The sequence below is a fragment of the Cavia porcellus genome, unplaced genomic scaffold, assembly GCF_034190915.1.
Source record: "Cavia porcellus strain 051 isolate PalLab524CR breed Dunkin Hartley unplaced genomic scaffold, mCavPor4.1 scaffold_22, whole genome shotgun sequence".
Taxonomy (NCBI): domain Eukaryota; kingdom Metazoa; phylum Chordata; class Mammalia; order Rodentia; family Caviidae; genus Cavia; species Cavia porcellus.
Window position 1 is genome coordinate 12,567,006 of NW_026947505.1, and position 25,233 is coordinate 12,592,238.

The following is a 25,233-nucleotide window of genomic DNA, read 5'->3' on the forward strand; positions in this document are numbered from 1 at the left end:
AGGGCGCGGTGGCGACTCCAGCCACACATCCCCCTCTCGGGCGGGATTGGTGAAAAGTGCCTGGCCTGTGTGACGCTGCCGGCGGACCCCGTAGGCTGGCCCAACCCAGATCGCAGAGCCTGACGGAGGCCGGGAGGGGCGGGCCCCGCATAGGCTGCCTGGTGCGTAGCGGTGAGTGGGAACACCTAACCGGCGCAATTCGATCAGGCTGTGGCTGACAGGGAGAGAAGCTGGGCCTCTCATATAAGCTTGCATATATAAGGAACAGAGAATATGGGAAGAGGCAGCAACAAGAAAGGCTCCTCGGCCCCCAATTCTGAGAAACAGGCAATAGCGGACACAGCACCAATACACATAAAGCACCATATAGAGAGCCTCATAGACCAATTCAGGAATGAAGTTATCAACGACCTGAAGCTAGAAGTATGCAAAATAGTCAGAGAAATGCTAAGCCCCACCCAAGAAAAAACAGATGGTGGAATGGAAGAACAGAGAAAGAGGGGAGAATTGTTTGATGGAGAAAACAGGGAAAGCATAGAATACGTGAAGCAGGTTCAAAGGGACTACCAAGAAACTAAGAAGTCTATCGAAGACTGGCATAACAGCTTGAAAGAAACTAAGGACAGACTATCTGAACTGGAGGGCAGAATTGTAATATGGGAGAATGAAATGAAAAACTTCTTAAAAATAGCAAAGAAACAAACAGCAATAATACAAAGACAAGAAGATGATAAGAGGATCCATAACTTAAGGATTACGAACATAAAAGAAGAAGTAGGGACACAAACAAATGAACTACAAAAGCTACTCACAGAAATAATCCAGGAGAATTTTCCTAATTTAGCAAAAGGTAAAGATACTCAGATGTATGAGGCATACAGGACCCCAGCTACCTACAACCCAAACAGAGCAACACCCAGGCATATAATAATAAAAATTCCAGAAATTCAATACAAGAACAGAATATTAAAAGCTGTCAGAGACAAGAAACAGACCACTTACAAGGGAATACCCATCAGAATTACAGCAGATTTCTCTGCACAAACCATCAAATCACGAAGAGCGTGGGGGGAAATAATTCAAGCTTTGAAAGATAATAATCTCCAGCCAAGATTGAGATATCCTGCACAACTGTCCCTGGAAATTGATGGGAAAACAAGGTGCTTCCAGGATAAAGAGGAACTGGGGGAATTTGCAACCACCAATTCAACTCTACAGAGAGTATTGCAGGATATTCTAAAAAAAGAAAAATACAAAGAATCCAGAAATAGTGGAGGCCACGACTAATGGAGCAGAGAACAAAGTGAAGAAGACAAACTGACAGCTACTGACAGAATAAGAGCTCAACAGAAATGAGGCAGAGAAGATTGGATGATAGGAACAGCTATTTTGAAGAAAATGACATCTTAATAGGTAATACTGATTTAGTATCATCTTGTTTTGAAGTCTCATCTAGCTTTTGTCCTTCTGTCTCCAATGGTCTAAATAGGTTGTATCTTACTGGATTTTATTATGTATGATAGTATAAGCAAAAACCTTTGAAAGACAAGGAGATTATACAGAAACCATTATTCATTTTCTGTTAGTCGATTCTAAATACTCTGTAATGCTGTCATTCTCTTAAGTGGTTTTACATTGTTTTGATATACTTAATGCTACAGTATACGAAGTTGTACTCAAGGATTTCAAGGAAAGAGACAATATGGTAACTACTTTTAGGTCAGGGTTATCTGGTGGTGAAACACTATTCTGCTTAAATGGTTATGTTTTGATCTGTGCTGTTTCGTTGTTATGCCCTCTTTTATCTCAATCTCCACTCCATTATTTACTTTTTTAATACTTTTTTTAAAATTTTTATCCTTTTAATTAAAGGAAAAAAATAGCAGGATATATTATAGTAACCCACTTTGACTTTCCATTACCTTGATTTAAAGCCCTGTATTACTCTCACCATCTGGTTTTTAACTGATATTCCCCTATTCTGTTTTGCTAGATAGTATCAGGTTCGAAAATTTAGGCATCAGCTGTGAAGATAATGAGATTCATTATAACGCCCATTCTCGTTGACTTTTATCTACTTTTGAAGACCTACAATGTCTCCAATGGTTTGGCTTTGTCGGTTTTGTTCTTTACTGTTTTGTTCAATTGTATTATAACTAATGGTATAGGCAATTCTATTAGAGATAGCGGGAGGCATTATGGTAACCATTGTTGATCACCTTGTATTATGTTTTCACATTATCTATTATGTCCACCCTTTTGACTTGACCGATTCTGTTCTGTTATGTCACATTTGGTTTTACTCTCTTCCAAAAAAGTAATAAGAACCGTGAGAGCAATGAAACCCAAAATGTGTAATAGTCATTGTACAAAAGAGAGGAAAAGAAAGTGCTCTAAACTATATAACTGCATGTATATTTAAGTATATAAGATAGAATATGATATCACAGAGATTTATTGGATCATTGAACAGAACTGTTTGCAGTATCATTGATGGAATGTCCACTTTACAAGCTTTAATTTTGTGACTTGAACAATTATTTCTAAGATGACAGTATATAATCCATTAACTAGTGATTTCCTACTGTTCATTTTTTTTCCTGCAAATCTGTATAACTTGTACCCTTTCTCTGCTTTTTTTTTCTTTTCTCCTTAAATAAAAAAAAAAAGAATCAAATGTAGAATCTGCTTTTAAAGAAAAAACTAATTGAGAATTCATATTTAACTGAGAGCATATGAATATTTTAAAGGTTCTCCAACTTTTATAGTAAAAAGTGATTTAAAGCATTAAATACACATGATAAAAATAAATTATAAAAGAAATAATATTTTAGTATGGAACACAAAAGATTGGTATAATCCTACAATGAAAAGAGGGATTTATTAGAAGCTAAATTGCAAATATCTATACATAGCAAGAGAAAAATCACTGCAAAAGAAAAATTGTTACTTAGTCTTGAGGAAAATTTTTCTAGTCCTAATAAAGCTGAGGCAATATAAAATATGTTTAAAAAATGACCGAGAATACCTAGAGGACTTTACAGAAGGTGCTAAAAAAAGTTGAATGCACAACTTGCAAAGAAATAAAATCTATCAAAACAGTGAATATTAAACATGAATTAGATCTTGCTCATCTTTGACCATTTTTGACCTATAAAGCCAATTTTAGATGCTCAACCTGTTAACAGACATGAAGAACATACTTAACAGACGAGAACACTGCTCTGACTCTGTCTCTTCTGTGGGCCTTGCATTTTTTGGGACACTGATGTGCTGTGCCTTTTCCTGTGATTTCCTTGCACTGTACCTCATGTGGTTCAATGATGTGATGAACGGGTGGGTTTGGCTTTGGCTCCTTAGGGTGCCGCACTCTTAGTCGTTCTGTAGCCATTGCAAGTTCATCGACAGCAGACACGCGATTCCTCAGGGTCATCCAATACTCATGAAGCAACTAAAGGAAGATAAAAGATGCGTCTCAGAAACACATGACGAAGTGGGAATGAATGATCTCCACGGATGCTGCCTCTTTAGATGCCTCTTTAGATGCTTAGGAACAGAACACTCAAACTTTTTTTTTGATGAGACCAAAGATCTTCACTAGATTGATAGAATATCTGCTTTATTTTTAAAAAATATTTTGTAATATATTTCACATATTCACAAAATACTTATTTGATAAAAGAATGCTAAAATACACACCTGAGTATCCACCAGCTAATTTCAGAGAATAAATTCCTAGGACAGGCTTAATTGAATTATCATTATCATTTTTCCTCACACATTCTTCTTTCAAAGTCAGATAACAGTATAGCATTGTTCAGAATTTATGATTTCACACTTTTCAAGTGTAGTACTATAACATGCATCCTTAATAAATCAGTCACATATACATTTCTAAAATTATATTAGTATGCAAGTTTTGACATGTTTTCTTCACTAATACATTTGAGATCAATATATACAGCAGTAGCTCATTCAGTTGTTTTTCTGTGAAAGAGTTTAGTCTGCGGACTTACGACAGAAAATGCACAAAGATAAAGAACATATGACAAGGTCTCCTCTGGACACATGGGATATAGTCAAACTGGGCCCAAATAAAGACTCTGAGAGTCACTGGACACTATATATAATACTGTCTTCATTTATAGCTCATTGTAATTAACTGTGCAAATACGCTTTGAATTTATAATAGTAATACAGAAGGAAAAAAATATGAACTGATGATTCTGACTCTACAAGTGTCATTTCCCAGTTGATTAAATGTATACACTGGTACACATTTATTTTCACTTTGAACGAAACTTTTATCTAGTTTTAAAAAGCAAGAACTTTAGATTCAAAGAATAGTTCAATAATTATTCAAAAAAGAATTCAAAATTAATAAACACTATAATCTCAAGTACAGAGCCTCAATGCAATGGAATTATTAGTTTAATATAAAAGCCCAATTTGTGCTCTAATCATGAATGGTTTCCAGTCTTGTAGCTCAAGAAATAACTATGATCCCCAATTTTCAAGGCTGATATTGACATGTGGTTGCTATTCATAGAACAGAAGCAAAACAAAAACAAACAAGAAACAAAAGTCTAATCTAGTTTCACACAATAGTAGTGTAACATCAAGAGAAGAACAGAATGAATACTTTCACAATTAGACAAAATGATTTTTAGAAGTTTTAGTTTAATACAGATTTGCTTTTAGTAATTTATAAATAGAATTTAAATATTATTTTATTATTCTTTATTAGAATAACATTTTAGGGAAAGAAATGATGAGATTTCAAATCTCTAAAAGCAGATTTAGAAAAACAGAAGAGAAAAAGAGGAAAGTAGCAATTAAAAATAAGTGTAGGGGCTGGAGATTTAGCTCAGTGGCATAAGCACCTGCCTTGCAAACAGGCAGTCGTGAGTTCGATCCCTGGTACCAATAAACAGGAAAAAGACAAAAAAAAAAAAAAAAAAAAAGAAAAAGAAAAAGAAAAAAATAAGTGTAAAGAAGAAGGGTTTTTAACATGGGAAGTTCTACAATACTGTACCTTATATTCCTTCTTCCACGCTTCAAAGAGTTCCATTGAAGCACTTCCTTCATCTATGAATACACCATCAAATCTGTGCAATCTTGCAAATGACAATATTGCTTTCATGGATCGTTCGGTCTCACTTATTGCCCAGAGTCCCCGGGTGGTGGTAGGTACTCGATCATCCACCAGACCTTCTTCATCTTCTATCATCTCCTCAAATATTGCAGTCTGGCCTTTGACTCTGAAAAACATAGCAGAGTCAAGCAACAGCAATGACTGTCAGCGGGTAGCAAGTACCATAAACAAGTGATACTGGCAGAAGTAGGGAAGCGAGGTCAGTAATGTCCCAACAACTTTCAGTATCACATCCTCAGGATTATGTTTACATGTCTTTGGAAAAATAACAACTCTGAAAATGCTGACAGTGTCATAGTTTTTTCAGTGTTTCTTGGCAGTAATCTGGGATAACTAAGCTATCTTTCAATTAAGGGCTATCAATCTTACTTGGAAAATTAAAACATAAATTACCATATGACCAACCTTGCCAAAAAATCCACCAAACAAGAAAGCAAGAAGAAGAAAAAAAGAAAAGAACCATACTATAATCTAAAAGTACATCAAGCCCTACTTTTTGAGTGGAGGGAGACAGAACTTAAGAATTTTCTTAACTTCCATGTTTGCTAAACGGATCTAATGTCACAACTATATATACTCATTAGTTTAATCCTTGTGCAAGCATGAAGACTCTGCTAAGAAAGGGCATTAAAATTTTTATAGCATACTTATTACTAAGCAATTTACTAAACAGTATTTTATTTTACTTTTTTATTTAATATTTAAACAACAATAGAAAAAGAGTCTTTATTTCACAAATTAGGACGCTGAGGTTAGAAAAGCAATTCATTCATAAAAGTGGGCAAGGATTTGAGTTTAAATCTAGACTCTAGAACCTTAGGATCTTATCCTTCTTATTAAATGCCCTTCAATTAGCTATATATTCCTACATGACATAAACATTTAAGGGGAAGTTCTATGTAGGTAAAACTGAGCATGTTAAATGACCAAATGGTAAAAGTCTACTGAATTGATTTACTAAAAGAAAAAACATAATAAAGGCTAGATAGAAAATATAGTTTTATAATCAAATATCAATAAACGTCTCATTTTCCTGATGGGTAATAATGAAAAAGAGAACTTACGTATTAGAAAACAGCTTTGACTCATACTCTGTGAACAATTCATCAGCTTTACAGAAAACACAGCTGAAAGAGATTATCAGAGAATATTTACGAATACACAGAGCAATCAGATAACTTTAAAACAGTGTATTTTAGCTTTAAAGGGGTATCCATTTTAGAAAAACATTACATGGCTCTTAGTAAGTAGTTCTTGAGTTGTTTTAATATTAGTAATATATCTTTTTCTACTTGTATGAATTAAAACTATTTATAAGACATAATTTCTTTTCTCAGATACAATCTAGCTTAATGAGATGAAGGCATTTCGCTGTCTGATTTCTTCAACCTACCAGTTGAGAGGCAGTCTGGCTGGCCGGAGGTGGCAGACTGTTGCAGATTCAATAACATTACGAGACGGAGGCTTCTCCAGGTTTTTGACAGCTTCTCTAACCAGCTTCTGGAATTTATTTAGCTCATCCATTTGTGTTGTAAGGAGGAACTGAAGACCTCTGCAGTCGTGGAACCTGATTCCCATGACGAACACCACACACAATGTAAAGAAAAGAATCACGGGTCAATTTCCTCAAATTCAGAAAATGGTTGCCAAGTAAAGTGTTAAAGGAATAGAGTGTGCATTTTCCCACCACACTTGGGTAAGTTTTCCTCAGGAGTGTGCTTAGGGGCACCTTAATGACATTGAGTTGGCTATTATAAAACAGGATCTGAAAAAGGGTGCAAAATATGCCTCTGTCTCAGTTGTCTGGTCAGGATTGTTCAATTCTTCTTGTTTAAAGGAGAATGTCCCTCCTGACATTCTTGCTATATATAATGATGTGACTACAGGAAAATAAAGACAGAAAATTGAGAAGAAAAAAAGAATAGTGAAATAGCCAAAAGTCATAGTTATCATTATAAAGAAAAAATATCATTAATTTTAATTAAGGTTTGTTTTTGGTTTTTCAGTACAGGGGCTGATTCCATGGCCTTCAGAATGAGTTACATCTCCAGTTGTTTTTGAATTTTTTTACTTACAGACAAGGCCTTTCTAAATTGTCACGGTAGGACTCAAACGTGTGAATCTCCTGCCTCAGCCTCCCAGAGTGCTGAGATTATAGGTGTGTAACCATCCACCTGGCTTTAATTTTAATTAAGCATTTACTGTGTAACAGGCACTTTGCCAAGTATGTCTAATGTGCTTATGAGTGCTTATATTATGGATGAAGTTTAAGAAATTAAGGTATTTAGTGTTACAAAGTTACTACAAAAACTATTGTGTGCCAAAATAGCAAGGTAAACCCAAAAACAGTAGTTTTTAAAATTTGTTTTCAGGAGAAGGATTGAACTCAGGGCCTGGCACATGCCAAGCACTTCTGAGCCACACACCTGATCCTCCAGTTAGTGCTCATAACCATTCTGATCAACAGTGGATGAAAAGAGCTGAGAAGAACATTTACAGATGCAGGTACATGTGTTTTTTGTGAAGAAAGAAAAAGCTTAGAATATTAAGAATTTAAAAACTAGAAAATATAAAGGTGATTTGTTTGCTAAGAGTATACATTTATCCTTCCTGAAATGCTATGTGACATCTAGGAATTGTTCAGAAGAGCTTGCATTTCTTTCCTGAGGATTTTGTTAATGTCCCTCAGAAATAATCTGTTTGTTTTTCCTCCATGGAGTTTATGGAAAATACTCAGTTTACCTCACTGTTATGTTTAGTTTCTATACATACTCATATTTCTTAAAATGTTCATAGGTTTTGCCTTTTCTACGAGCATTAGAAGTTAAAGATTATGCACACCCCTTTCTTCAAAAATACAACAGGCACAGAATAGTTGCTGAATAGTTTCTAAAGAGCTGTATAAATACTTGAATGCAGTTAGGTAAAACATCAATGTTTACAAAAAGAAAATGAGGTTTTTTATTTCTAATGTATTAGAAATTTAAATTATTTTTGAAAAATATTTTTGAAGCAACAGGAAGAAGTAGCTTTGGAAAATTTCTCTCTCCTCACTCAAATTTGGGCAGTGTGATTAAGGGTGAACAGTATTATTTATTATTTACCCTGTTTTGGCAATGTTCTCTCTTCTAGGTCCTTTAGACCAAAGGGGAATAAATACTAACAACGATGGGCAACTCTTATGCACCATCCTACGCGGTGGACATTCTTCCAAGAGAGCCTGTTCCAGTATCGGTTTTCTTCTTACATCAGCACCTCCCGGCTCTACAGATGAAGCAGTCAAGGCTCCGCACATCAGTAACTTGCCAAGCTGGGATGTGAGTCCCGCAGTCTGAACAGAAGCCCCTGCACCCCTCATCTCTAAGCCACACAGCTTCGACAGATAGTGATAGAGAAGTGTGACACAGGGGATAACTTAGCTTTTGAAACATCAGTCTCATGCAAAACTATACATAACAGTTTGAAGTGATCTCTGAATATAGTTATATAAAAATATTACTTCTCTATAGAGAAATGCTCACCCTTATCCAGTCTGAATCACACTTTCTTATTTTCTATTTATGCAATGGTAGACAAATAGTCCTATTTATGTATGGGTAGTATGGTTTATATGCTACGTAACATTAAGTGTTCTGCTACAACAATTTCCCTTGCGGGTAGACATTCCTTTAGGTTAAACCACTTAGGGGATTTCTGATAAGGAGTGTATCTATCCTTTGGGAAGAATTTCTTACCATTTATACTTTAGGAGCAACAGGCCAACTTATCTTTAAAGACCCTGAAGCATGAGAGGTGTCCATAAGAAAGACAGGAGGCAAGAATACATAATCATGGCTTAAAACCTGGGCCTTCAGGGCACTTGATGCTTAGCTCCTGCAGAATGAATCACGGGGAAAGCAGGATGCTTAGATTAAGGACAAAGTTTACTTCAATTTTTGCTAGAAGTTGGCTTTGGGTGTATCCAATAAAGAAAATACTTTAAAAAGATTTTAAAAGGCTCTAAAAAGAGACATTTTTAAATGTTTCATATAGTATATGGAAACAAGGACCTTCCTTTTAGACTTACATCTAATATTTTTATTTGAAATGCACTCTTCACAAATATAAAACTCCCAACCACTATATATTCTAACATTTAACTGTACCTCCTGATACCAAATGATCTAAATATTTGGGGTGATTACTCAGTTATTTCATCATATAATTTTCTTACTTCTCTGACATAGAAAGCTTGTCGTTCTGTTGCTTATAGTTGCTGGTTATCTCATTTCGTACTCGCTGAACAAGTTCCTCATCCTTAGAAAATTCTATTGCTCTATGAATTACATTCAGCCACCAAGGAGAATTAGAATGAATCTGTGAAAAATAAAAATAGGTGACCAATTAAAATTTTTTCTGTAGTATTCACAGTGTTCCCATCACTGGTAATAGTGGTGATAAAAATACAAAATAAGCAACAAATGCTATTCTCAAAGGAATTGCAACAGGGGGAGACAAATATACACAATCTATATACATTGTATGAGTATCTCTTTTCCATATATAATTAAAGAGAAAAACTGTTTCTTGACTAACCTGGATAAGTGAAAGTTTACTGTCCTGCATACGTGCAATGAAACTGTTAAGCAATCAAAATAAAAATGGAGCATTCATTGTCCATGTGAAAAATGACAGGTGTCCTTCTCAATGTAAAAAAGAAACTTCTAATCTTTGGTTAAATGAATTAGAATCCACTGAATCAACTTTAAAAGAGAGTGTATTTGTGTAAACTGCTCCTGAGACTTTGCTTGTAATATCATAAAGGAGAATCTTTAGAAAGGATAAATGGTACTGGCCTGTAAGAAAAATATTTTGGTTCTAATGCTTTAGTATCCTGAAAGATTATGGGAATATGTACATGCAAAAAAAAGTCATTAATAACTGGCTATAAACCAAAGGTAAAGAGAAATCCATTACAGCTTAACAAAATTGAAACCTCAAAAAATTAATTTATCTATGCTTCTACTAATTCAACGGGAAATAATGCTAACTAAATAAACTCGATTTACAGGCTCTGTATCATGTGCTAAGAATTCCTTGTCCCCCGAGAGCCTCATGTGCTCAGAGGTGGGGCTTTTGGAAGGAGCTGACTTGCTATTAGAAGGCTGGAGGTGGGTCACTAGAGCCAGTGATATCCCCTGTGTCACACTTCTCTATCACTAGCTCTAGGACCAGGAAGGGTTCATCTCCCTCGTGGCCTCTTCTATTTCTTCTCTGATTCCTGCTTGCCATGACATGAGCAGCTTTCCTCTGCCATGCTTCTCTCCCACACTGTTCTGCCTTGGATCCAATCAACCATGCATTATAACCTCAAGCTGAGTCGTACTTTTCTTTCTTTAAGTTATGGTTTCAAGTAAAAAGTAGCTAAGACAGACTTTGGTACTGGGAGTGGGATACTGTGACTGTTATATGAGCATGTCACTTAGAAGCCTGTTTTGCAGGAAGAGTTTGGAAAGGTTTGGAAAGCAGAAGTCTAAAGAAGTCCTAGAATGCCATAAGCCGAGCTTGATGGAAGATTCTGGTAAGAGGTCAGAAGACCAGAATGCTGATAAAAATGCAGACACTAAACACGAGCCTCAGGAAGTTTCAGTCAGCAACAAGAACTCCACTGTAGCTGGGCCCTAGAACATGTGTGTTATGCTCTGGTAGACAATTTGTCTGCATTTTGCTTATGCACTGTGACTTGTAGGAGACTGAGATTATGGATAATAACTAATTAACCTGGTGGAGGAAATTTCAAGGCAGTCCAATGTTCAAGCATTACTACTGCTTGCTGTTCTTAGTGAGATTTACAGTGAAAAACTGAACAAAAAGTTTTGGAATTCATTAGAAAGGAAGGTTCAGTGAAATTTAGGACCTCAATGTTTTCTTTTTTTTTTTTTGTTTTTTTGTTTTTTTTTTTTGGTCTTTTTGAGACAGGGTCTCAATATGCAGTTCAGGCTGGCCTTGAACTCACTTTGTAGCCCAGGCTGTTCTCAAACTCGCAATGATCCTCCTGCCTCAGCCTCCCGAGTGCTGGGATTACAGGCGTGAGCCACCACGCCCAGCTAAGTCCTCAATGTTTTCACTGAGAATGAGATTGCTAAAAAAAAAAAAAAAAAAAAAAAAAAGCCAACTATTTTAAGTTAGGACAATCGGAAAAGTGTGTTAAGGGCACCTGAGAAACTGAAATACCCTGCTCTTTGCTTTGCAAAAGTGAAAGACTTTGCTTTGAAAAAGTGAGCCCTAAGACGCTGTTCTTTATAGACCAAAGGCAGAAATGTATTCCAGAGTCCAGCCATCCAGGTACTCAAGAGCCAACTGCTGGCTACTACTTGAGGTAGGCTGGGTGCTGATTTTACAGGCATGCAGCATGTAAGAGTTGTGGGGTTAAGGATTCCACCCAGACTTCAGAAGCAAGGCTGGGATGCCATGCAGTGTGCCTCGGAGAGAGTGGGGGAAGCTGTGAGAGTGAAGCTACAAAGTACAGAGGAAAGTGGAGAAGCTGGAATGTGGAATGTCTAAGGAGGCTGAAAGCAGTGAGTAAAGTCGGTTCAAGACAGAAGGCATAAAGTTCATAATCACAGGCAATGCCAGACGTAGGGCTACCTATGCTATTTAGAGCTCACTTCTTTGACCCAGATACTAAACATGGAACCATGGGATTTAATGTTTGTCCCCGCCTGCTTTGCTTTGGGCTCACTGGTTTCTATTCTTCTCTTTTGGAATGGAAATGTTTGTCACTGTATGTTGGCAGCATTTAGGTTTTTTTTTTTTTTTCCTGTTTTTCTTTTTTTTAACAGGGGCTCATAGCTAAGGGTTTACTTTGAGTCTTACAGGAGACTTCAGACCTGGACTTTTCAGCATTGTTGAATTTGTTAAGACTTTGGTAACTCTTAGAGATGAACTAAGTGCACATTGCTTAGGGGATATCCATGAGTCTTTGGGAGCCAGGGTCGGGATGCATGGTTTAGAAGAGCCTCATGTTTCGCAGATGGGGCTTTTAGAAGATGAAAAGGTTATGGGTGCTACAGCTAGCTTACTGTGAGGAGGTGGGGCCTGGTTCCAGGCAGTGTACGAAGGGTGACCAGGAAAGGCATATCTTTCCCTCGTGGCTCCTCTCTCCTTTCTTTGCTTCCTGGCCACCATATATGATCAATCAGCTTTTCTCTGCTATGCCCCTCTGCCATGCTGTATGTTGTTCTGGTGCTGGCTGATTATGTACTGTAATGGTGAGCCAAAATAAACCTCTCTTCCTATAACTTATGGGTGTCAGATACTGTGTCTTTGTGACGAGACGGAAACTAAGACATTCCCTAAACACAAGAAAATCCAAAATGCCATCTGGAGATGAATACAAGGCAAGAAACACTGTACTTCAGAGACATACTTTTCTTTGGAGCTCACGTATACCCTGTTGCACAGGCTGTAAAGCTTGCTGGGCTTCGGCGACCTCTGTATTACATTTGCTCATGTAGTGCTCTCTTAGCTGTTTGGCCTGTGTTTAAACAGAAAATATAAATTTTCATTCTAGGTTTAGAAAGTAATCTAATAGAGTGTTTCAAGAACAAGGGGGCTGTTAGACATAGTTACGTAAGTTGATTTAAACACAAAACTCTGTAAGTATACTGTAGAAAACATAAAATTCATCTTAGAAATTCCTAAGAGATACATTAAAAAGAACAAAAATGATCAACTCATTCTACAAAAATTAAGAAATCCTAAAAATTTCTCCCTCAAACTTCTATTTGCTTTTGAATTATAAAGAAATAAAGGGAGAAAAACAAAGAATAAGCTTTTAAAATGAGGCAAAAGATATCTTTCAGTACTATTTATCTCATGTATTATTTCAGCTTCTTAGAATTACTATAATTTTAAAATAATACTTGAAAACATACACAGGTGTTCCCCCAAAATCCCTATGTTGGAGCCCTAATCCCCAATGTGATTGCACGTGTGCATGTATGCATTTATTTATTTTTAAATTACTTTTATTTTTTCCTCAACATGATGATTGCTTAAGGAAGTAACTGAGATTAAATAAGGGTATGAGATTAGGCTATAATTTAATATGACTAGTAGTACCTTATAATAAGGATATCACAGATGTATGATCACGTAGGAAAGGCCATGGAAGGATACAATAAGAAGGCAGACGAGGACTCTTAAGCCATGAAGGACCGTAGGAGAAACTAAACCAGACAATTCCTTGACCTTGGATCCCTAACCTACTCAACTGTGAGGAATAAATTCATGGTGCTCAGGCCTCTCATTCTTCGTATTCTGTTTTGGCCATTGCCAGCCTAGTTTACATTTTCAAGAGTATAGTCATGCAACTCATAAGCAATCAAATTATTTTATCCTTTTAAATAGGAATGTTTTATTCTTATAAATTCAACATTAGGAAACATAAAATTCTTCACCTTCTTCCATTCAACTGGAATACTTAATTGGTCGGAGAAACAATTATTACAATTCCTTGGCTATAATTATTTGGGCTGTTAATAGGTGATTCAGTGCCCTAGTGATAGTTTTGTTCCGCTGAAGGCACTGCGACAGACTGAGTGGTTCTATAAATGCATTAGACCTCTACACTGGGACTGTGATTTGCTTTGAAAACTCTAACACTAGGCTGCCATTGAGCTTCAATAAAGCACACGCAGCAAAAGAAACAGCAGAGTGAAAATACAGCCTTTGGACCAGGGAAAATACGTGGTACTCTATACTGTACCTGATAAAGGCCAACAAGCCAAAACAGATATGGAATTCTACAGCAAAATGGAACTCAACAGCAAAAACCCAAATAGTCCAATCAAAAAAGAGCCAACTACTGAAAAGAAATTTCTGTAAAGAAGACACCCCTGTGGCCAACAGATATGAGTGGGTACTCAGTATCACTAATCATGAGGGAAATGCACATAAATGCCACAATGATATCACTTCATACCTATCAGGATGGCCAAAGTCAAAAAGATGAGGTAACACATGCCGGTGAGGATGTGGAGAAAAGGGAAGCTCTACACACACACACATTGCTGGTGTTACTGTACATCAATACAGCACTTCAGAAATGAGTATGAAAGGTTTTAAAAAAGTCAAAAGCAGAACGACCACATTATCTACCGCTTCACTTCTAGACATAAATCCAAAGGAAATATAGTCAGTTTATGTCAAAGACATCAGCATTCTCATGTTCACTGCAGCATTATCTATGAGGACACGGAAATCATACCAAGTATTGATAAACTGATGATTTGAAAAGGAAATACAGTACAAATCCACAATGGAATTCTATTTAGCCTTCAAAAAGAAGTAGCTCCTCTTACAACACAGAGCATGAGGGAAAGTGAACTACATAAAAGCCATGTACGGAAAGACAAATGCTATGTAATTTCACTCATATGTGGAAAAGAGAGGGCAGGACAGTGGTCAGCAGGAGCTGTAGAGATTTGGGAGATGTAGGTTGAAAAACACAATAATTTCAGTTGGACAGAAAAAGCAAATCAGGGAGACCTGTTATACAGCACAATCACTATGGTTAACACTGCATTGCATATGTGAATATTACTGAGTAGATGTTAAATGCTGTCAGTACAAAGATTAAGTATGTGAGGTAAAGGGATAGGTGAATCAGCTTGACTGAGCCATTCTTCAATGCCTATATGTATCAAAACATTATTTTGTACATTGCAAATACATATTTTTTTGTCAAAAACTGCAGTGCAAAAGGCTATACAATTATAAAAATCTCATTTTTTTAATCATGTTTCAAATAAAGGCTGTAATTACAGGTTCAATACATTTTAATTATATCTACTCTTTGTATTTTAGCTTTTTTCTTCCTTTCTGATCTTTAAAAATGGTAAAATTCCTCAGAAGCATTAGCATAACAAGCTTTTGACAATCCACAGTAATCTACAGCATTACTCCTTTCAACAAGAGGCAGCACTCATTGTAGAGGAACTTCTCTGAGAAATATCACTGAAAATCTGAATTTATTTTGCGCCTTCTATAATATTCAGCAAGGCAGACAAAGTGCAGAATTTTTTATATTTACTAAATGGAATAATTTGTAAATGGCAATGAGATCAGCAACATCTCTTTTTTTTATTTATCAATGCCACAGTCACAACAAGCAGTTATGTAATGTATTTCTAAGCAGATTACTGAAGAGGCAAAATCAGATGGGAGTATTGCCATTCTCTGCCACTCAAGACCACCAGACCAAAATTTGCAATATCAAAGCAATTAGAAAACATAGTTGCATTTACTTAAATGTATACCTAGGAAACAGCAACTACATGGAACACAAAACTTGGGAAAAACCTTACAGACAGAATGAAAACCAGCAACTACCTCTTCCTCAAGTCTACCATCTCGCAAGGTAGGCGGTATCCCTGGGTGCTTGGCCGTCAACAATTCCATCAAGTTATGGGTAGCATGAAGTCTCTACAAACACACAAAAAGCAGTAAGAATGACAGGCACACAGTAGGCTCCTAACAGAACCTAATATTAATATGGCATACAGCTCTGCAACTTAAGATCATTATTGCTGAATAGTTTGCCTTTAAAACAACTTGAACACCAATGTTTTTGGAGAAGAGCTATGTCAGTTTCATAGCAAAGGTCTTAAGTCATAATGACATGAATTTTCTTCAGTTAAAGATATACAGCCTTATGCAGTATATCTCTGCATTCAGTAAAATATGTAGTACAGGTACATTTCCCCCTAATATACATGCATTTTTCTATATAGGAAAGTATGAGAAAGTCAAATAAATCTAATAAAGTAGAAAGGGTGATTATACTGACTTCCTTCCTTTTCTTCTGCAAAATGAGATTGAAAGAGTCTAGCAATTACATTATAATAAAAACTAGGACAATGAAACATGTAAGAAAGCAGGATTGTGAGTTGGACATGTTGAGTTTAAGGGCTGAAAAGGAGAGGAGCTGGAGTTAAGTATGTTAAAAGAAAAAAATCTGCATTTTATGCCTCTACATTATATATAATACATTTCCCACTGTGATACTGAGTTGGCAACTAGCTAGAGGTTCACTTTGGAATCAAGAGCTGTAAGAAGAAACACAATGAAAGCAGTTTTTAGCTGTCAAATTAACACTGTACTTGGGTAGATAGCTAAAGGATGACTGGGAAAGAATTCTGTTTTAATCTGATTTGGTGCCACTAATATGAGCCAATAATAAAGGTCTATTCTGCTGTACTGGTCACAGTACAAACCTGTGTAGTCTATCTTAGAAGAGTTACTTAAAATGCCACAGACCTAAGGGTGTTTTCAAGATGGTTTCTTAGATAACACAATCAGCAGCAGTATCAGATTCAACAGCACAAATAAAAGTGCAAATGATACTAGAGAAACTCAAAGTGGTAGAAAATTATTGTCTCTTTGTGTACTTACAGAAGACTGCTCATTATTTTTTGAATATAGTGGTAAAACGGGAAGAATATTTGTGGTCTCTTTCTATAACTGTAAGATCATAAAATGTGTAAAGATTTTATCTTAGGGCAACAGTGTGGCTAAATTAGCTGGATAAAGTAAAGCACTCAGTGAATTATGCTTTACTAGTCAGTGGGGTTACTGTAACTAAAAATCACTAAGGGGGTTAACTTCTTATCCTTCAACCCTGAATTCACACATATTTGATTTATAAGCATGTCCACTCTTCTACTTTCCTTCTTTTATTCAACAACAGAATATCATTCTTCTTCCTTCTTCCACCAGGTGAACATGCTTGCAGAGATCAAGGTCCTTTTGCATTCTGTAATCCTGATCTATGCAGAATATAAGCAGATTCCTATTTCCTCTCTTTGCGTTACTTGCCCAATCATTCCTACAAATATCCACGGTGGCACACTTGTGAGTCCCAAGGTCTTTATTCTGAATAGCAAAAAACTCAATTTGCCTAGGACTCAAGTGTAAACTTGTCAAAATTAATAAATTTTCCTATTTTCCTATTTAGCTAGAGAGCTTGCTCTGTGGCTCACTTGTCAAAACCAAGAAATGAAAAAGATATCAGTGTTACAAATGAAATATCCTAGATCTCCATGACTCTAAAAATTATAATAGACTCTTGGATAGCTCTTCTTAAGACTTAGTTCCTCAGCTTAGTCTAACTCATCTTTTTTTTCTTTTTGGTAAAAACTGTATGAATAAATACTGTGATGTTCATATGCAAAAATGCTAAAACCAACCTACCCCATTCATTGAATTACAAATAATTTGAGCTATTTTTTTTAAGGTAGATTTATCTTGTTGGACTTATGGCCAAGACTGGCCAGAGAAGAAAGAGTAGTGATTCTCCAACTTTACTACATACACATGTCACTTGGGGTGCTTAACACAAGGAAAGAGCCACAAGCTGTTTTGTTCATCTTTAGTGACTGTAATTCAAGTCATCTTTGTTCTCTTAAGCAGTCAGAAAAAATTATTTTGTATAAAACAGAGTACATAACCTAGGACATTTTCTTGTTTTGGTTTTTACTTACTTGGAGCGAATCAGTTTTGAGTTTTCCTTTGTGCTCCTCAGACGAACGTAACACTTCTCGATACAGTTCTGCTGCCAAAGCATACTCGCCTGAAGAAATGAAATGTACTTAACCCAGAAGAAAGTAACGCACTTAACTCTAGAGTAATCTATAACAAAAGAAGCATCTTAATGATTATAATTCACTTTTCAGGTGGTAGTGCTGGATATTAAACCCAGGACACTGTGGATATTATGTAAGCATTTTACTCCCTATCTATACTTTCAATCCTTAACTATTTTTTTCAAGTAAAGTAATTTGATTTAATATTAACATGACATCCCAGTTTAAGAAATCAAACCTGATCAGCTTCTTTTTGTAATTTCACGAAATTTACAAAGTCCTGAAGTTGTAATAGGATATATTATAATCAAACATATTTCCAATGTTTTAAAAATCATATCAAAAAACCTGAATGAACTTTTAATTTAGATAATGAATACTCCTCTTGCAAGTAAAAAGATGTCCATCAGTAGCCACTATGTTTTGAAATTAGGGATGAATTTGGGATAATTATAGCTTTTATAAAGTCTTAGATGTATGAGCAACCTAAACATAATTCTCAGAAAACTCATACACTATTGATTGTAGATATGCTTGTAAGCATTAGGCCAAAATAATTTGCCATTAAAAAGTACATTTAAAAAGTTAAATCTTGTTGGGAATTTAGCTCAGTGGTGTAAGCACCTGCCTGGCAAGCATGAGGCTGTGAGTTCAAACCCCAGTAACAAAGAAAAAAAAAAAAGTTAAATCTTTTCATTTCTGGTCATACAAATCATAATTAGTCTGAAATCTATGCTATTTTCTTTTGTTTATAATTAGCAGCTCAATCACATAAAGTAATCAACAAATATCTGTTAAACTACAGGCTGGCAAACTACGATCCATGGATCATACCTGACTCTGCAATTTTATACACCGCATCAGGTGAGGACAATGTTTACATTTAATTTATTTTATCTTTTACTTATGGAGTGCTGGGGATCAAATTCAGGACTTTGCACATGCTACGTAAGCACTCTACTGCTACAGTCAAGCTTTTGTATTTTTAAACAGTTTTAAAAATTTTCAAATGGCAATATTTGTGACATGGGAAATTAGTTGAAATTTGGATCCAATGAATAAGGTTTTATTGAAACCTAGTTACACTCATTTGTGTACTGCCAGTGGTTGTTTTTACACTGCAAGGGCAGAGCTAATTAGCGGCATAGCGATCTTGTGGAAAGCCTAGTGCAGTCAGTCTGGCTGTTTATAAAAAAATTTAATCACACCTGAAAGAGGAGATGAAATTTGAATAATTCAATGTACTTTATTTGTTGCTTGTAGGAAACTTGGAAACTGCTGAATCACAAACAATTAAAATCTAATGTGATAATTGGGAGAGGATTTTCATCTACAAAGATTACCAACTGGATATTTTTTGGTAAGTAATTTTCTCCCTGATTATCACACGTACTTGCTTCTCTTTTCAACTAGCTTTATCAATACCATATACTTACAGACTGTGTTCACAGCCACAATACGCTTCCTACATATAGATGCACAGTTTTGTAATTGTTTTAGTAGTTGGTTATCTGTTTCAGAATGCTGATATATATACTAACCTAAAATATAAAGTAAAATATACTAACAAAATCTTTCATTTAATCCAATATTAAGTGTACAGTTCAGCAGCATTATGTATTCACACTATTGTACACAACATTTTTGTATTTCTGCTTTATATTTGATGCTATCAGTTATCTAATATAAAGCTTTCTAAAACATATATGTTTTAAAGTATTACCAACTCTGCCAATTTCTACTCACTTTGATGAGGGAGATGACTTTCAAGATAAAGTCATGTTACATAATTTAGAAGTATTGTGAGTTAGCAAGTTCTAGTTTTCAAATTCTTGATTGATAGTATTCAATAATCATATATTCTATGAGTACTTATATTATCATTTATAGAAAATAAACCATTTAACAATTCTCCTTTCATAATCACTGTCCCTTTTAAAGGACGTAGCAGTGATTAAATGTAATAAAAGCACTTGAATTTGAACTACTCACTATTGTGTTACAGATTTTGTGTACCGAAAAAGGAGATGCATTCCAAGGAAAACACAAAATATGTATATTCAATAAGTTATACAAATTTAAGCCAAATTTGGAAATATCTAGCCTTAACCACTTGCTGGCACTAAAATATACTGGATTTAATACTGCAAAACTGAAATTTCCTGAAAATACATCTGTAGGAAGTATGTGTCCAAAACCGGCCTAACACCATGTATTTATTTAACAGTATAGCCATGAGGGCCTGTGAGCAGTCAGTGCATAGCACACGTATGTTTACATGGAATACAAGCAAATCTCTTCTATAATTTGAAGATAAACTCAGAATTCTTTTAAAAGGAAATGTGACTTTGGAAGTTTTCAAAAAGTTTTGCGTAACTGATTTTTACTGAATGGAAGCCATTTAAATTACAGTCAAGAATATGTAAAAGTGTCTTTTTTTTGGAGAAGCCTTACTATGCAGTTCAGGCTGGTATTGAACTCACTATGTAGCCCAGACTGGCCTCAAAGTCATGCAGTTTTCCTGCCTCTGCCTCTCGAGTGTTGAGATTACAGGCACACACTACCTCTGGCAGAAAGTGCTCTTCTGGGAAACACTGACGTGGAGTATACAGAGATGTTCCCAGAAGAATGAGAGACAGCAAAGCCATCACCGCCTACCTTTAATGATGTGGATGCCTGCTAAGCCATTGAGGGCACAAACAAGTTGCCGATGTGCTTCTTCACATTCAGTCCCGCATTTCTTCTGCAGAGAGGTCAACAGCTCCTCCATCGTCATGGTGCTGAAAGGAAGAAAGGTGGACTGTTAAACCAGAGGAACCCCAGCGATAAATTGCCAGGTGTGAACCCAGGTAAGATGATGTCTGTGTGATAGCGACTGTGCTTTTACTTCAGCTTCATTTTTTTCTTACAGTATTGCTTTTAACTTATTTACTATTATTCTCACAAGCATTCCTCTATCTGATCCTATCTTCAAACTTTTTTTCACTTCAGTACAGGAAGAAAGGAACTAGAGAAATCTCCCTCAAATACAAAGTCTAAAATTAGGCTGGGCATGGTGGCACATGTTTATAATTCTAACACTTGTGAGGCTCAGGCAGGAGGATCACCATGCGTTTGAGGCCAGCCTGGTCTACATAGTGAGTTCAAGGCCTGACTCAACTACATTGTGAGACTCTATTTCACAAAACCCACATCAAAACTATACATTTAAAATTTAGAGTACAGGTTTAGAATGTGAAACCAGGTCTGAATCCCACTACTGCAATTTAATTTGTTTATCATTTCTACTGTATCATCTTTGTGTATCATTTCTACTGTCTAACCTTAACCATTAAAACAGAAATGACTTCCATAGCAATATTTATGCATGCTCCTGAAATTTACTATGCTTGCCTTCTATTATATATATAGATCTATCATCTTTGCTATTTCCCCAATTTGCCTGTAATTTAAAGTCAGGGATAAACCTAGTCCTCTCTGTATCTCTGACAGGACCTGAAGGGTTTCTTCCCCTTGCCAGGTGCTGAAAGTAGGTCAGCTTCCAAGAATACAAATTTCTGGGACAACAATATTACAGACACAATTTCCCTCACATTTCTGAGTGGAAAAATCACACATAGCTAGCATAATTACAAGGAGAATGTTTGATCACAGTCAAATTTCTCACTGTGGGAACTATATAGGAAGAACAAAAACTTCTCCTATCTGGAGTCTAGCCAAAAACAAACAAACAAACAAATGAACACAACAAAAATTCCCCCCAAATCCTAACTTACAATAAATATATTCAAAATCATGAAAATAATTTTGATGTGCTTCTCTTTCACAAATGAGGTTGCATACAAAAACTACCACATTACTAAAACTAGCTGAACAGAGCCCAAAAGGTACTCTGTCCCAATATTAGTTGTTATTATTGAACCGTTAGCCACAGGAGAAAGAAAGGAGGTAGGACCTTTTCTGAAGTGGCAAGAACTCCCCGCGCACAGCCTGCGGGTGGCAGCAGGCCTGCCTGAGCCTCAGCAGTGGGTACAGGATGGAGGTGACTGTCCTCCGGTCCAGGCTGCTGAGCTTCAGCGCCCAGTCAGAAATCTTCCTGAGTTTGACCACGGCGTCCTGGCAGCACACCTCATGCTGCCGGTGGTAGAAGTGTCTTTCCACCGGAGAGAAGTGCAGCCAGTGGGTCTCTTCAGTCTGCGGCGGTATCTGAATCTGTAAGGAGGAGTTAACAAAGCTTTCATCCCCACTCTTTTTTTTTTTTCTTGGTAAGATCCTTAATAAAACTTATCACACTGACTTGGTCGATCACGTCTTTCTTCGCAGACCTCCACAGTATCTTGGCAATGAAGCTGTAGAGATGCTGAGGATTCTTCTTGCAGTAAGGGCGATAGAGAAGCCGAACCCACCAGTGTTTGACAGAGTAAGGTTCGATACCAAGAAAGACCACTAACCCGAAAAGATCTGAAAATAAAAACAGCCAAAAGCACATTGAATGTAAGTGTTTCAGTACTTCATTACCATTCTGAAAAAGCTCTTTCACAGACATTATAAAGCACACAGTACTTTTCATGAATTAAAATGCAGTTTTAGAGTCTCTTGAATCTGAAATTTAGTTCCAACTCAGCTTACATTTATTGAGGCCTATTTTGATCTAAGTTTTGTTCCAGGTATGGAAATGTCACAAAGCTTCCAGAATTATCACCATATTTGTACTTAATCCAAAAGTTTGAAATTACCTAAAAAGAACTGCTTCCATATACCTGACAAGATATATGTAAGAAATGATGTGAATCAACACAAGATTTACTGGATCAGAAAAAAACAAAAATGAAAAAATTCCTAATCACATAAGTGATAGGAAGAATATTCTCTGACCCAATATTCTATAACCTTTGACCAAGTAATTCTACTCTAATAAACAAGACTAAGATAATAACAAAAAAGGACAAGACTGATTAGCAGTATACAGAATAAGAGTAATTCAAATAAAGAAGAATTAAGTTATGGTACACTCATAGAACTTTCTGATTAAGCAGCTTTGCATTTATTAGTTTTAGAGCATGGTGCATCTTACATATCTCTTGACTTAACACACTCAAGTTCATATTTTGTCTCACACATTCTAAGCATTTTCCATGTATTTTTTGTGATGAATTTTTTAACATATGGAAACTTACAATATAATGCTACATGAACTGTCACATAAAATTATACATGTGATGAGCTCAAAAATAAAATTTAAATCCTTAGACTACATACAGTTTTGCCTTCAAATGAATTTATAGGTGACTACATTTTTTCTATATTTGAACTTTTTACAATAGATATACATTCTCTTCAAAAGATATAAACATTAGTTAAAAATATATCATTAACCTATCTATAATATCTTTTGATGAGGGGGCAACAAATTTAGGCTGAAATCAAATTATTTTGTGTCAATTTTTGGTACAAAAAACCCCAAAACTTCAAATTGCTTTGCTGGCTTCTGAGAGGTAACAGCCTCTGAAAGAGCTGATAGAGATCCATGGATTTACATTTTAGCTCAGATTACCCCTTCTTTGAGATTTGAAACATATCAGTAATTCCTGTCAGTGGGTGGGGATTTAGCTCAATGGCATAAGTGCCTGCCTGGTAAGCACAAGGTCATGAGTTCAATCTCTGGTACCCTCTGCCCCCCAAAATCTGTCAAAATTAATCTTTTCGGTCAAATATGCTTTTCCTTCTAGTGTTGTGCACTGTTGAATGTTGTTTGTTCCAATATTTGTAAGCAAATCAGAAATCTTGGCATATCCTGATCTAACATCAAGCCTTGTTAATTTTCCCTATCCATGGTTTTCTATTTCTCTAGAACACTGATGGTGAACTTTTTAGAGACAGAATGCCTGAACTGCAACCCAAAACCTACCTATTCATTTCAAAGTGCCAACACTGCAGCTTCACCTGAATACTGAGGCTTTAGTTTAGAAAAAACAACTCACACATTAACACCTTTTTGTCTTAAAAGAAAAACACAACAGAGCTTTCAATGATATAAATAGCTGTTTACTAAAAGTTAAAAGTCTGTATTTGGCATGTTTTGTTGCACAATTAATGTGATCTTTGCTATTGTATGCACTGATAATTTGTCAGACCTTGGCTGGAGCAACTTGGCTTCTGCCGACCGAGAGGGCTCTCTCAGTGTGCCCGCTGTGGCACACATGCTACAGATTCTCCATCCCTGCTCTAGGACAACAGTAGTCCAAACCCAAAGAACCAGCACCGCTTCCCAAGGGTACTTCTCACAGCCAAACAGTGCTATGCTAATGTCCATTGGCAGCTCCTCTTGTATGCCATTCTCCATACTGGAACTACAGTGATATTTAAATACAAACCTAACTACAAGATGACTCCACACCACTCTTAAATCCTTTCGACAGCTATTTTTTTTCTTAAACTGCATATTTCCACCAGCTTTCTGCACTCTGACTATACTGATACACTTGGTTCCTGCTGCCGGATGACACATATTTTTTGTTCTTCTATAATGGATAATTCTTTCCTCCTCTCTTTCCTTCCACTCATATTAATATTTTAGATCTCAATTCAACTGTCACTTCCCTCTGCCTTTCTAGCACGTGACACCTTCTTTAGGAAATGATTTAGTTAGAATTTTATTTTTTTTTATTTATGAATCATCTAGAGTCTACTCTGTATTTCTCATAAGCATTTTACATACACATTTTCCCCATTTAAACTGTGAACTCAATAAGTTCAGGGACTTTATCTATTTATACTTACTCTGATATGTCACAAACAAATGAAATAATAAATAGGTATAGAGAACTGACATTATTTAAAGTCAACACTTTCAAAGATATAAATGACTACAAAAGTGAGAAACAAAAAAGTGGAAGCAGCTATCATTCATTAAATACTTAACATCTGCTGGATACTGTGTTAAATGAAATATACATAGATACATATATATATATGTATAATCTTTAACATACTTTATTTTAAAAATAAAAGAAAATAAGATTTGAATATTTAAGCAATTCGTTTATAAGTGTAGAACCAGTAAGTCAAGATATAAGCCCAGGTTTATATATTCCCAAAGTTTTATATATTATTCAACAAGTCTATTAAACAGACATGGGTGGGCAAGGGGAATTGGCATCTTTCTCATCTCAGCCTGACATCGAACATACACTAAGAGCCTAGAAAATTACGGAGTGAAAATGCTATTGTCATTACTTTGCTAAACACATGGTGAATCTGAGGTTAAGCAGATCTCTGGGTGGGTACTAATTAATAGATCAAATATGATTTATCCTCATCAGGCTAGTATGACGTTTCTTAATTGGGGTGGCCATGGAAGGGCAGAAGTTTTGGGGACACCTGGCACTATCTGGAGACACTGTGGCTGTCAGAACCAGATGAGAGTCGCCAGCACCTAGCGCCAGCATTCCA

The 25,233-nt window shown here is 36.0% G+C and overlaps 1 protein-coding gene across 10 annotated transcripts in view; it reads right to left on the reverse strand.

Annotated features, from left to right (window-relative positions):
* Positions 1–25,233, reverse strand: part of Shprh (SNF2 histone linker PHD RING helicase) — an 82,365-nt gene that overhangs the window by 27,939 nt on the left and 29,193 nt on the right. For all 10 annotated transcript variants that reach the window (XM_063233453.1, XM_063233455.1, XM_063233458.1 and 7 more), the window contains 11 exons: positions 22,079–22,242; positions 21,737–21,993; positions 20,440–20,561; positions 17,680–17,768; positions 15,530–15,622; positions 12,564–12,671; positions 9,369–9,511; positions 6,549–6,722; positions 6,220–6,282; positions 5,036–5,261; positions 3,308–3,451 (listed from right to left, as the gene is read on the reverse strand). In XM_063233453.1, coding sequence (XP_063089523.1) covers positions 3,308–3,451; positions 5,036–5,261; positions 6,220–6,282; positions 6,549–6,722; positions 9,369–9,511; positions 12,564–12,671; positions 15,530–15,622; positions 17,680–17,768; positions 20,440–20,561; positions 21,737–21,993; positions 22,079–22,242 — 1,583 coding nt within the window. The remainder of the gene's footprint in view (positions 1–3,307; positions 3,452–5,035; positions 5,262–6,219; positions 6,283–6,548; positions 6,723–9,368; positions 9,512–12,563; positions 12,672–15,529; positions 15,623–17,679; positions 17,769–20,439; positions 20,562–21,736; positions 21,994–22,078; positions 22,243–25,233) is intronic.